Source organism: Melopsittacus undulatus, chromosome 7 (genome assembly GCF_012275295.1).
Source record: "Melopsittacus undulatus isolate bMelUnd1 chromosome 7, bMelUnd1.mat.Z, whole genome shotgun sequence".
Lineage (NCBI taxonomy): Eukaryota > Metazoa > Chordata > Aves > Psittaciformes > Psittaculidae > Melopsittacus > Melopsittacus undulatus.
The window spans coordinates 73,008,714-73,022,076 of NC_047533.1; the positions used below are offsets into that span (position 1 = coordinate 73,008,714).

A 13,363-nucleotide genomic window follows, 5' to 3' on the forward strand; every position below is an offset into this window, starting at 1 on the left:
TCCCGACTCTGGAGGAGCTGTCACTTCAGGCACACTGCTGCAGCTGTACTGGGATGTTTTATACATCACTTGAGGTAAAATACCTAAATGCAAATACCAAACTTATTTCCTCAGGAAACTCTGTAGGTGGCTTTACCAAACTACAAATATACATTTTTTATACTACAAAGATACATTTTTTTCTTTCTTTGCTCTTTTTATTTTTTGCTTTTCTGAGGGGCAGGAATTGGTCTCTGGCAAGTCACTATTTACACTGGAAGAGATTTTTGCTTGATTTTCAGCAGCTGAACAGTCCTCATTAATCAGTTTAGTAATGAATAGTTCTGTCAGTTCATCCACTTCGTCCTTTTCACCTCTTTCTGTTTCCTTTTGTGGTAATGTATTTGTGCTTGAATCATTATTGCTCACAATCAAACCTGGTTCAGGCTCTTTCACATCTCTTTTTTTATCAGTCTTCTCTTGCTCACAGGTGTCTTCCTTTATTGGCAAGACAGAGAGCTTTTTACATACAATAAGAAGATTCCTATGTTGTGAAGTAAATGCTTTGGACAGCTTGTGGCATTTATAATGCCTTATTATGTTACTTTCGCTTGTAACTACAGATGAACATCCTTTTATCATACATGGATACAGAGCTATGAACCTGCTCGCACATTCCAACAAGGCATCATTTCTAGCCTTTATGGAATACACATGCTTGCCACGTTTCAGTGAATAACCCTGACGTTCTTCAACTTGAATTCCTTTTACATTTTTGTTGTCCAAGTTCAGGTTTTTCTTTAGTGTTGTTTTCCCTGACAGCCTGTTACATGCTTTTCCCAATCTGTTTTTTAGTACTCTCTGTTTGGACTTCAGTGTTTTCTCCTGGTTTGCTTTGCTTGAATTGTTTTCCTGATCTGGTGTCAGTCTCCTCGGTCTTATTAGGTGATCTTTATGCCTGTCATTATGTTCGTTAAAAATATGCCTCAAGAGGTTAGACCTAGTAGCATAAACACAGCCTTCACAGTCACCTCTGAATACGCCATCATCTTCTACTTTGTTTGGCTTTATCTTAATGCCACGATCTGCCTCAAGGTGTACAACATAGTTAAGATAAGCTGTAAATGAGGACTTACACTGAGACTGATTGCAGAAAAACCTTCCCATTTCTGGAGCTGGTTTCATGTTTCCAGTTTGCTCTGGGGTCATGTTATGAAGCTTCATGTAATGTTGTATCAAGCTGGTAACTTTCCTGGAAGATGTGAGAGCAGTCACTCACCTCACACCTGAACTCTCTGACAACAGGTTTGGTTTCCACCTCATCACGTTCCTCTCTGCCTGGCTCATTCTCCTCCTTCACTTCAGCAGAGAAGGCTGGGAGGTCCGATTTGTGCATAGCTTGGTCATGAAGGATTAGGTTTTGCTGTATTGTAACAGCCGTGAAGCAGCCCTGATGGACACATCCATAGGGTCAGTAAGGGCTGTATCTAGTGGGAAACTCCAGACACTTTGGTACAGGTTTCCTACATTTTCTGTCCTCATTTTCCTTCCTGTACCTCCTAACCTTGTGTAATTTGGCTTCTGCCTGTGTATTACCAAAAGAGACTGCATTCTGTTGCTCTGGTAGAACAGAAATCACTTGGGGCGGTTTTTCCAGTCTTTCGGGAATGTTTTCTGGTAAAAGTTTTTCCAAGACTATTACAGGCTGTATGACTTCCTTTGTCTGAGCTTCTTTGACCAATGGAGCTGCAGTTTTGGGTCCTGTTGTTAGTGGATGCAAAGTTCTTATTTCAACAGGCCGTGGGGCTGTGTTTCCTGTCTCATTTTGAGATCTTCTGCCAGAAGGCCATTTAAGTTTTAATTTCACCATCTCCTCTGTTGTAAAATGATGTACAAGCTGACAGTGTGCTTGGAGATCAGAGTTTCTTGTGAAGGTTTTTGGACAGGTAGCTACAACCCATTTGAATGGGGCAAACTTCAGTTGATGCTTCTTAATTTCTAGTATCTGCAGACAGCTGGATGAGGGTTTTATTTTCAGTCAATACAACAGAAACTCCTGGTGCTAGTGTATCTGTTGGAGGACACCGGGAAACAGTCTGGGAGACTGGAATGAGTGGATCCTCATCTAGTTTCAGCTTTTGCAAGCGCTCTGTAATTTCCAATATTTGAGTATCATCCTTGTGAGACATCTCAGACTGAGCAGAGCTACTCTTTGCAGCACCGACATTCCCCACATGCACGGCAAACTGCAGCAGTTTTACACTATGTGCAGAATCTCCTAAAGAAGCCTGTGCGTTATTTATTTGTGAGTTCTGTCCTGAGGCATCAACAGTATCCTGAATTTCAGTTTTCACCTCAAGTGTGTCCGTATTCAAAGCAGTTTTAAGCATTTCCAGAGTTTGTTCAAAGTTCTCCAGCAGTGAGGAAAGAGGAACATGGGGGGAGCACGTCCGGGGGTTTTGTGTCAGGTGAAATTCACACGAGATATCAAAGAGCTTTTCAGAAGATCCCATCTGTCCATCAGCTTTGGTCTCAGCTGCCCTCTGCTGGCTCTGTCAGCAGGAAGATGACTTCCCCCAGACTGCTCCAACACACAGCCCTTGGAGTGCAGGGACCCTGCTTGGAAGGACAACCCTGGGTGCCCCCGGCTGCACACCTGGCTGCACACCCCTGAAACCACCCCCAGGAGAAGGCAGCCATCACATACACCCCTTTGATGGTGCAGTGGGGAATCTGATGCTCCTCCAGCCCCGCCACTGGGAAATTAAAAGGGAGAGCTCACAAGCCCCTGGCAGCCCCAAGGAGCTGTGCCAAGGACTGTTGGTGACCCACACCCGCTGCCTGCAGGCTGCCCTGTAGCCATGTCTGCGGGTGCTCTACCCATCCCCAACGGACCTTCCCGCACACCCTACTTTGGAGACAGATCTTCTACACCACTCTGATCTGACAAACCATGGATCCCTCCTCCCCCATTCCTCCTCTTTATTGGTGTTCTTCTCTGGTTTCAGTTGAGGTTTTCTGGTTCTGCCATCTTTCCATGAGCCTGCACTCGATAAATGCAGGTGTAGTCTGGGTACCCCCAGTTGCTCTTCACAACCAGTTTGATGTGTGAAAAGGCTCTGTGTGTGTTCTGTGAAGAGAGAGACAAAAAACCTGAGGCATTAAGTGTGACAGGGCAATTGATGTTTCTGCCCCTGCCAGCCCTGCTCCTGCTCAGGAGCAAGCTTCCAAAAGTGGGTAGGAGTGGCTGTAGGCATCTGAGGCTCACTGCTGGTACCGGGGCTTCTGCAGAGCCTGGAGGAATGGGAAGGGAGAAGGCACCCTCTGCAACCTGGCCTGCTGGGGACTGCGCCTCCTTCCCTTTGCCCCTTTCCCTCTACAGCTTGCTCTGTGCTGACAGAGAGGCTGGGGAGGTCCTCCTATGCGTGAGACACTTGGTGTGAAACCCCATGAAGTGCTCGATATCCTCTCTGCCCTCCTCCTGGCAGGTGTGAGGGCAGCAGGAGAAAAGACACGTGTTGTGCTGGGAGGAAAGGACACTGCCCAGCCTGTCAGCAGGCCACGGGGTGCAGTGACAATGCTGCCCTGGCAGCTTTCCCCCCAAGGCATCCCTATTTTTCCTGGCACAAAGATGTTGCTTTGGTGGAGAGGCCACGTGTGCAGCTGGCTCTGCTGAAGGCAGCAGCTGCACCAGGGCTCTCTCAGCACTTCAGCTCCCACAGGAACAACCCTGCCCTTGCAAACCCGTTGCTGCTACCACCACCACACGCTACTCAGTCCTCCCAACTCCACCAGGCCTCCTGGGCAGTGCTCTGGGCCCCTGTGCCAGGGGAGAGAGCATTCACGCTCTTCCTCCCACGGCCTTGCAGGCACTCCTGGTTTTCTCCTGGGCAGCTTGCCCTCGTGCATGGACCGTACCTTCAGAGGGAAGGTCTGAAGGGCCTCTTTTGCCACGTTGTACTCGAACATCCCAAGGAGAGTTTCTTCTTCTCTGTCTGCATTCAATCCCTCCAGGGAAAAGCACAGGGAGGAAGGAGAGAAGCTCAGACTTGTCCCAACAAAGAGGATGTTTGTATGTGCTGGATCAGCACATACTGCATGGGCTGTTATCTACTCAGCCTCTCCTGGGGCTCTAGCAGCAGTTAAGCACTGTCTCCACCTTGTGTTTTATTCAAGAGCCCTGAGGTGCTCTCCCCAGAATGAGTCTTGAGAGGGATGGAACCTCCAGACCCCCTGAAGTATCCTGCAAGTGCATTGCAGAGCTTAGGAGAAAGCAGTACCCGAACCTCCAAGGATGCACAGAGCAAGCAAGTTCCAGTCACCGCTATTCCTGGGGGCCACATGCCAGGCAGAAGCACGGAGCAGAGACTTACAAACACAGCCATGTCTCGGGGGGCGCTGGTGACGGTCCCAGATGGAGAGACCTCTTTGTAGATGTGCTGCACACTGACAGCAGTCAGATGGACTCGTGCTGCCAACCTGATGACCACCTGGCCCTGTTGCCCTTGTAAAGGCCAGCAGTTTCCTGGCGACATATCCGACTGCAATCAGAATGTGAGAGCAAGGAAACGTGAGCCCATGCTCAGTTCAACACAGCTGCTCATTGTAGCTTGAAGCACAGGTGCTGGTGTGTCTGTGGGGTCTATTCCAGCTTGCAAATGATGCACGTGTGAGGAAATGGACAAAAGCAGCAGCCCCTCATTATTATGGAAAGAGGAGAATACCTGTCACTAAGCCAACCTAGTCAGGGCCTTACAGATACAGCTCTCTGCCCAGTGGCTCTGCAGAGGACCCCCTGCCTCCCACCCCACAAAAGTACTGTTAGAGGTGAGTATGGAAATGAGGTCACCAGGGAGTAAGTCATTCCCCCAGCTGTGCCTGAGGACTGTGGGCAAGATGCAGTAGTTGAGCTCTGTTCCCCTCCGGAGGGGAACCACTGCTTTCTGTCAAGCCCAGGCCTGAGTTCAAGCTTTGGATTCAGGCAACAGATCAGCACTGTGGGCTTGAGCATTACCATTGGACTGAGAGGACAACCCCTAAGGTCAGTCCCCAGCTTTGCAGGAAGGAAACATGCACTGGTGATTTCTGCTGCAATACCTTTAAAATCGTATCAGGAGGGTTGAAAGTGTGGAAGAACCATACAACCTTGCACACCCAATTGTCTTTGCAGTCATATGTCTTCGAAGTTCTCTGCATGTCAATGACAGCACCTGTAAGGAAGGGAGAGCAGGTGACTGCAAGAGGCCACAGACCAGGAGGACGCTGTGCTCAGAGCCTCTTTTTGATGCTGCTGGATGGCTCCATGTCTGTCAGTCCTCTCCTCATCTCCATGCAGGCAGGGGTGCCTAGCTGTGCAGCATGACAGCACCCATATGCCTGGTGTCTGCTCCTCTCAGCACCACAAGCAGAAGGTCTGGGGGTGCTGGTGAATGACAGCAGACCAAAGCCAAGGGCTTGCTTTGCTGTGTGGACAATACAGGATAACCCCTCCATTCCCTTTCCAAATACAGTGATGAGGAAGGGAGCCCCTCCATCAGCCCTGGAATGGGGAGGGGGGGGGGGGGCAGTGCCAGTGGCACCTGTGCAGAGGTGGGACCAGGAGGGAATCCAAGAGAGCCACTGCCACAGACCTGCTCTCGGACCTCATGAAGGTCCCCTGCTTTCAGCTCCCCTGCTTTGGAGAGCAGAACCTGGAGGACATCTTCCTCTGGGGAGTGCTACAGACAAGCACATGGCAAGGAGAATGGGATGCTGTGTGCATACCAGAACTTTTCAGGGCCCAGTCATATCTTTCAAAGTAGGTTTCCAAAGCCAGCTTCAGTGCTGCCTGGTTCACCTCCTGCCTCTCCTGGGAAAGACACAAACAAGCACAGAAAATGAGCACATCAGCAGCAGTTCAGCATGGCTACCAGCACCCAGAAAGGCAAAGGGTCAATGTCAGAAACACGAGGCAAGCCTTGTCCAGTAAGCTGAGAGACTGCAGCTGATGTGAGCCACGAGCACAACATCTGTGCCCACGGCCATGGGGTCCTCACTCCCTTGTTCCCACCTTCCACGCTCAGGCCATGTCCACGATGGCTGGCTATGGAAGTGGGTCTGGGTCTCACTGCTGCTCAGGGCCCAGCCAGAGCAGCCGGAGGTGCCCATGCCAAGGGAAGGATGTTGGAAGCCCCCCCACTGCCTGAAGCACCACTTAACCTGGCCCCAGAGAAGGGCCTGGGCAGTGCCAAAGCTATCCCCTGGCAAAGGCTGGCTTGCTGCGCTCAGAAGGCTGAGCCCACTACTAATCCCAAGTAGTGCTTCCTCAGGGCTTCTGCCCAGCCGAGCCTTCTTCAAAATGCAGGGTTACCTTCTTCCAACTGCTTATCTCCACCCTCAGCTGAGCCAACTCCTCCAGCACAAGCTGCAACTTTTGGGTTTGCTCTGTCCAAGTGGTTTGCAAATTCCTGCAGGAACAGGAAAGCAGGAACCGGTCGGCGGATGGTGAACGGTTGTATTCTCTTCCCTTGTCATTCCCTTCATCATTATTATTACTGTGGTAGCAGCAGTGCTTTGTGTTATACCTTAGTTACTGGACTGTTCTCAACCCATGGGAGTTACATGTCTTGGATTCTCCTCCCCATCCCTCGGGGAGCAGGGCGAGAGAGAAGAGGGGGAGTGAGGGGGCGGCTGCATGGTTCTGAGTTACCAGCTGGGCTTAAACCACGACAGGTTGGCTGATGCTTCTGCACAGATCCAATTCCAGCTCAGGAAACATCTCTTACCTCAGCATCTTTGTTTCTGCTGCGGATGCCCATGACAGATCCTGAAAGGGAAAAATGCTGTATTAGAGTATTCACCACCAGAGCTGCTGGGGCTTCCCAGGAGAGGCTTCCCTAGGAAGCCCCGGCAAAAGCTACTGCTTCTTTGGGCCACTCGTGGACACAGAAAAGCCCATGATTTAGCCAGCCACTGTCAGTAATGCTCCCTTGCAGGAGCTGCCTGTCCCAAAGGGTCACCAACCTCTCTCTGTGCCTTTGCTCGCATCGTCCACACCGGCAGTGAGGTCCCACAGTAAACACCAGCTGCAATTGACATGACCGAGAGACAGTTACTTGACCTGGGTTGCAAGTGATCCCTGCAGTGCCGTGGTCTCCTCCTGGTTGCCTTGTGGATGGGGCAGCAGGTAAGCTGAGGAGGTGAGCAACATGGGGTGCAGAGAGAGGACGTGCCTCTGACCGGAAGCCATCACCACAGGCTTCAGGGCATTGTGTAGCCATGAGCTTCAGGTGTGCTCGGTGAGCCAGAGCTATTCCCCGTTTCCCCTTACTGCTCCTGTGAGCCCCGAGACCAGGCTGCAGCAGCCAGGAGAGGTATCAGGAGGGGCATCAGTCACCCTGCACAGCCCCTCTGGGTATCCCCCAGTACAGGCATGGAAATACATACTCCCTTCTTTCGCAGGCTTGCAGACTAAGCAAGCCCTTTGGTCCTGTGGCCAGTGTGGCAGCACGGCTGGGAGGCTACCAGTCTTACTGGTACTTGAAAGCAAGTCCTCGTCAAGGACGTACTCCAGAAGCACTTGGACCATGCGAGTTTCCACACATATGGGCCAAAAAGCAAAGCTGGCATCCAGCACAACCAGGCTGTCACTCTCAAACGTTTGCTCACGCAGACTCACCAAGAACCATCAGAAGCAAGAAGACAATGAATTTCAAGCACCTCTTCTTGTGCACAGCCATCTGTTGCCTGAAAAAGGACAGTTTCCCATGTCTGTCAATGAGCCAGGTTTGGAGCAAACCAGCTGGGTTACCACTGCCAGGCAGGAAAGCCACTGTTTTGGAAGCCTGCTGCTGACAGACGGTTGCCAGGGAAGCGCCCAACAGGAACACTTTCTGTCCACACCTTTCCAAACTGCAGCAGCTCTTCCCCGAAAGAACCTCCAGGACTCACTACTCCCAGCAAGTAAAGAGGTTGAGCAAATCAAGACTTGCGGCTCTGCACCCCTGCGTCTGCCTACACAGCAGTCTGTGCCACCATGACCCAAGTCTGGGCCTCTGGCAAATGTGTGGCAGTGAGACTGCCCAGGGGCTTTACACTTGGCTCTCCCTGAGAATGGCCACAACACGAGCAGTGCTCATGAGAGTGGGAAGCTGGCTGAGAAACACCCCTTGCTCTCCCCTTTGCTTGCACTGGCCCTCAGACATCTCCTTTCTCCCCGTGCCCAACACAGAAACATGCAGTACATCCATATTCCTTTCCCCATCTTTGCTTTACAGCAAAGATGCAGCCTGCAGTGGAGGAAGAGGAAGAAGTTGGCGGCAGCAGCAGCAGTCCCCACTGCTTGAAGCACAGCCGGCAGCACAGCCCAATTCTCACCCCCTCCCTCCCTGCACCCTGACCCCTGCAGCATGAGGCTACCGCCTCCCCAAAAGCCCAACAGCAGAAACAGGGTAGTACATACCCAGTGAAGATGCACATGGTCAGCAGGGATCTCCACAGGGATGCAAGGGTACCTGCCGGAATGCAAACAAGGCTGAGGACCATCCCCGGGCAAAGAAAGCAGAGAGGAGTTAGGCCTCTCTCGAGGTCTCTTCTCCAGGGTGCTCAGCCAAGAGTGTTTTGGCTCCCTGCAGGGAGGCAAGCACCGAGTCCGAGGCACCACCTCTCTGGGGTGAAGAGGAGGGCAGCCTGCATCTCTCCAGCCACCTGTGACTGTGCCAGACTTGGGGCACAGTGCAGCTCTCTGAGCTCACCCCAAGGACTTCACAGCAAGAACCAGTGCTGAGCTTACTTGCAAGCGCTGTGGCCCTGCCATGAGGCTCTGGTGGCCCTCGAGCGGATGAGCTGGGAGTGGGCTGAGAAAAGCGGTTCCTCAGCTCCACCTCTGTGAAGAGGCTCCTGCGGGAGGGAGAAGAAAAGAAGATGCCGATTGCTCGCAGTGCTTGCTGGCAGAGCAAGCCATGCTTTCAGCCTAGGCCCACCAGAAGGGAGCTTGGCAACGCACAGGGCTCTTGTGCAGAAGCGTCCGTCAGCTTCCCCGTGCTGATCCATGACCATGGCTGTATTAGGCCATGTCCCAGCTACTGTCCAAGCCTGATGCCCCATGCACGAGCAGCCAACTTCGTACCTACTCCCCTGGCCGTGGCTCTGCCCTCCAGCCTCTCCTGCTGACCGTTGGTCAGTCTCCCTCTCCAAGGAGACATTTAAGGCCATTTTCTGTGGTGCCTTTCTCCTTGCCATCTCTGGGCACAGGCAGCCTCCCTGCTCAGCTCTTCCTCCTAAGCTTGTGGACAAGCGTCTGCTTCTCCGAGTCCCTCCGGATGGCCACATCCTGCTTGGGGACAGAGTTGGCCTGGCCAAGGATGAGGGCATTGAAGGCACATCCCTTGGCGACAAGGGCCTTGGGTGACCAGTGTCTAAGTGCCATCCAGCGAGGCGGCTGCAGCCAGAGCCTTGCTGGGGACAGAGTCATTGGCACCCAGCACCTGGAGGCAGCTCTGCAGAGTGGGACTGCAGTGATCTGTGTGGGTATGGTGGCCCCAGGCAGTGGCAGGCTGGTGGCCAGGGCAGGGGATATTCTGCTCTGTTGTCTGCACTGGGGAGGCCATGGCTGGGGACTGAACCAGACAGGGGCCTGCAGTGCATGGGAAATGGGGTGGGCTGTAGCTGGGCGTTGTGACCACCCCAGCACTCCATCCAGCCGAACCCTCATCTCCCAGTGCCCAGCATTCACCAGTGCTCCCCGCTGCCGCTCGTGACTGAAGATCCCAGTCACCCAGCACTATCCCCACCTGCCAGTACACTGCAGCTGTCCTCCCACCTCCCACTGTTCCCTAATCCCGGGATCCTTCATGCCCCAGGAAGAGGGATCATTGCCAGCCCAGTTTACCCAAGGGATGGTGAGGGGGCAGGGACAGTTCTGCTTAGAGACCCCTGCTCTGAGTCCTGGGGAGAAAGATGGTCCTGGGAGGCAGGCGGTACTGGGAGGTGGTAGTGCTGGGAGGTGAGGGGCACTGGGAGATAGGGGGATCTGGTTTTGGGGGCTGTTGGAGACTGCTTTTGTGTTGGAGCAGTGGGCAGACACCATAGGACTGTGGCTGTCAGGGCTCCTTTGTCTGTTCCCCTTCACCACCCCCAGATGCCTGGACACTTGCATGTCCAGCTGCCTCGTGCAGGAAGCTGGACTGATGTCAGCAAAGGTGGCTGAAGCCATGCTGGAGGCAGGGGTGACTCTGGGCCTAGGCTGGGCTTGCTGCCAGGGCTGCTGTCTCTGCCAAGTCTGGCTTTGCCCTGGGGGCTCTCGGGGAGGGCAAGGAGGAGTCCTGGGAGGGATACCAAAGAGATACCAAAGTGATGCTGATCTTGTCATGTGAGGATTGCCTGACGGATTTTATTTAAAACATGGTGCTGCAACATGGTGGTATTCCTAAAAACCTAACAACAGCAAGTGATCCTTTACTGGTCTGGCATGAATGACTTGGGATTCACCTGTACCATCAATCAGTCTGTTTTCTTTTAGTCTTTACCATCATCTGGCCACTTTCTTCACTGTGGTAGACACAATCTGGAACCTTCTGTAGCAAATAAGTTACCCTGAAAGCACTGACTTGGAGGCTAAGCTAGGATATGTCCTAATATCTTGACAGAAACTGTGGATCTTGAGTTAGCATTTACATTATCAATTGTTAATTCCAGTAGCCATATGATTGGGAAGAATCTGCTCTGTAAGCCCTGTAGAAAACACTTTCTGCCTGAACAGTGAAAGTTTTTTTTCAGTGCAAGTTTAACTTGGACCAACCATGAGTGAATCAGATGTAGATGGCATTCACATATGGTTGATTTATTTTGCGTGGAGCACTCCCCCTTAGCTGACCCATACAACTACAAACCTTCATGATGTGTGTTCAGCATTCATTAGAGGCAATGTGATGTCAAGGCATATGTAACCTGTAGGCAGATAGGGCCTGGTGGCCGGAAGATACCGTGCTGTACGGAAAGATAAGACCCCTCTCCACGTAGCCAATAGCATTTAGGTGATGATACCAGTTTTACGACGCAAGCAGACGGAAACGACATCGTAAACCTAGGCTATATAACACCATGTTCTCTCTCAATAAACGCCATTTGCCGTCCACCACATTGGTGTCTGTGAGCATTTGGAGCGAGCGGCCCAAGGGGCCGTCGTGCTGTTCCTGAACCAGGTCCTCACGCCTCTCGAAGGCAACAACTGGTGCCAAAACCCAGGAAGCTGCAAGGCAGGTACCTGGCGGACACTTGGGAGGCCAACAGCAGGGAACCCAAGTGAACCCGGGAAGCCCGGGAGTCAGGAACACAGGGGGTCGGGAATCGCCTGGACGGGTGAACGGTGGCCGGAGCGGCTGGACCAGCCTGGCAGAGGGAGGATGCTCCCGGACCCGCAAGGAGGATGGAAGCTCTTGTGAAGGTCGTATCAGAATTACAGAAGCAGTGGGATATTGATTGTAAACCTAAAGATTTTACTCTCATTGTTGAGAGACTTGTGAAAATTGGGGCTATTGCCCAACCGGTGGATATTCTCCACCCAGAATCTTGGGATAAATGTACTAATGCATTAGCTGAGGAGACAATGTCCTCAGGTAGTGGGAAACATCTTCAGTCATGGGGGAGAGTCATCCAGGCTCTGCGGAAGGCCCTGCAAGAGCAGAAAACCTGGAAGGCGGCAAGGGAGTGTTTGATACTAAATTACTGGACTTAATGTTCCCTGCGTATATGCAGGGATTATGAATATGTCTGTGACTGATGGAATTGTGAAAGCATATAAACCTGTAACAAATACTGATCACTTGCGCCTCTGGCTACAGTCACGCACCCAGAGCTGTTTGCTTTTGCTTTATTGACTTTGTCCCTGACTAAAACCTTGTTATCTTGTTCAGAGAAGTGAATTCGTATTTCCCACGTGTGATTCCCTGTGTGCCCCCCTCCCTCCCGGGAAGTCGGGTGCCCCTGAGCTGGCCCGTGGGGGTGATGGGCAGGGAGATGCTCAGGGGAATGGTGCTCTGTGGGGTCCATGTCACGGTCCCTGCCGTGGTGCCTGCCTGGTAGGGCCCAGCAGGGCTGTGGCAGCTGCAGGCACAGAGGCGAGGGTGGGCTAAGGACAGGGGTGGCCCAGGGCCAGTGGGGGTCAGGGCCGCGGGTGGCCCAGGGCTGTCAGTAGCAGCGGCTGGAACGGGGGTGCGGTGGAACAGGGCCACGAGCTGGAGAAGGCGGCGGGTGCCGAGGTCCCGCGTTCCGGGCCGGTGGCCGTTGCCGCTGCGGTCGGAAGCGATGGCGCTGCCGAGCCCGTGGCGCTGCCCCTGGCGCTGGCAGTGCTGCTGAGCTGCCTGGGGCAGGGATCGCTGCTGGGAGCGGCGCTGGGCGCGGGGGGGGCCTGGTTTGAGCTGCGGTCCCACACGCCTGCCAGGCGCCCTCCGGCCCGGCGCCCTCCCGCACGGTTCGTGCCCCCCCCAGCGCCCTCCCCGACTTCTCCCAACCCCCTGCCGGCCGAGCCTCAGTGCCCGCTTCCCACCTCCATGGGCCCGGGTCCGCCAGCGCCTGAGCTTCAGCAGGGCCGGGATCGGCTGCCCGGCCACAGGAGTCGGGCTCAGGGACAGCGCCCCGACCCACGGCAACTGCCTCGGGTGAGAGAGGGGGAGGATGGGGGTGGGATAAGGACACGGGTGGCACAGGGACACTGTTGTCAGGGATGTAGGTGGCACAGGGACACAGGTGGGATAAGGACACAGGTGGGATAAGGACACAGGTGGAACCGTGACACAGGTGGCTCAAGGACACTGGTTGTCTGGAATGCAGGTGGCAGAGGAACACAGGTGGGATAAGAACACAGGTGGCACAGGGATACCGGTTGTCTGGGACATGAGTGGCACAGGGGCAGGGGTTGTCAGGAATGTAGGTGGAACAGGGACACTGGTTGTCAGGGATGCTGGTGGCACAGGGATATGGGCAGGATAAGGACATGGGTGGCGCTGCTATGGCGGTGCTGGGCCCATAGCTCTGCCTGTGGTGCTGCCCTGCGTGGTGCTGCTGGGATCAGTGCAGGGCGCAGTGGGGTCCTGGTGTGCGATACGGTCCTGCCGGCCCGCACGGCTCCTGTCCCCATGGACTCTAATGGAGGCTCGGCCGCAGGCACCACCTGTGCTGAGAGCACCCGGTGCAGCCACTGCTGCCTTGAGGGAGCGCGGGATCGGATCCTCCCGCCGCTAACGGTGGCGCTGACCGTTGTGTCCCCGCAGAGCCGCCACCGACCGTGTGCCGCCGGTTCCCGCTGCCGCCGCACTGCAGCCCCAGCACCGTTGTGCCGCCGGTACGCTGGGACAGTCAGATGCCCAGGGGCTCGCCATGGGCCCAGCCCCGCTCCGCAGCCCAGCGC

The 13,363-nt window shown here is 54.0% G+C and overlaps 2 protein-coding genes across 2 annotated transcripts; both read right to left on the reverse strand.

Moving 5' to 3' along the window:
- Positions 1–2,970: 2,970 nt before the first annotated feature.
- LOC117436514 (sperm-associated antigen 4 protein-like) lies at positions 2,971–4,503 on the reverse strand. Its single transcript, XM_034064853.1, has 3 exons — positions 4,353–4,503; positions 3,898–3,987; positions 2,971–3,109 (listed from the first exon to the last, which is right to left on the reverse strand). Exons 1-3 carry the CDS (start codon positions 4,362–4,364, stop codon positions 2,984–2,986), a joined length of 228 nt encoding a protein of 75 aa, XP_033920744.1. The 5' UTR covers positions 4,365–4,503; the 3' UTR covers positions 2,971–2,983.
- A 440-nt stretch (positions 4,504–4,943) lies between these two features.
- Positions 4,944–9,237, reverse strand: LOC117436462 (uncharacterized). Its single transcript, XM_034064521.1, has 10 exons — positions 9,086–9,237; positions 8,750–8,856; positions 8,420–8,471; positions 7,637–7,704; positions 6,982–7,043; positions 6,744–6,784; positions 6,329–6,425; positions 5,743–5,827; positions 5,077–5,189; positions 4,944–5,000 (listed from the first exon to the last, which is right to left on the reverse strand). The coding sequence occupies exons 1-10, from the start codon at positions 9,196–9,198 to the stop codon at positions 4,944–4,946; spliced, it is 795 nt and encodes a 264-aa protein (XP_033920412.1). The 5' UTR covers positions 9,199–9,237.
- Positions 9,238–13,363: the final 4,126 nt, after the last annotated feature.

Bases quoted from the DNA above. Each gene is read 5' to 3' on its own strand.
- LOC117436514 (XM_034064853.1), bottom strand. The intron at 3,110-3,897 runs GTACGGTCCATG...CTCTCTTCACAG, and splicing joins TTCAGACCTTCCCTCTGAAG to AACACACACAGAGCCTTTTC.
- LOC117436462 (XM_034064521.1), bottom strand. From the start codon at position 9,198: ATGGCAAGGAGAAAGGCACCACAGAAAATGGCCTTAAATGTCTCCTTG. The intron at 8,857-9,085 runs GTACGAAGTTGG...TCCCTCCCGCAG, and splicing joins AGCCACGGCCAGGGGAGTAG to GAGCCTCTTCACAGAGGTGG. The intron at 6,426-6,743 runs GTAAGAGATGTT...CTGTTCCTGCAG, and splicing joins GCAGAAACAAAGATGCTGAG to GAATTTGCAAACCACTTGGA.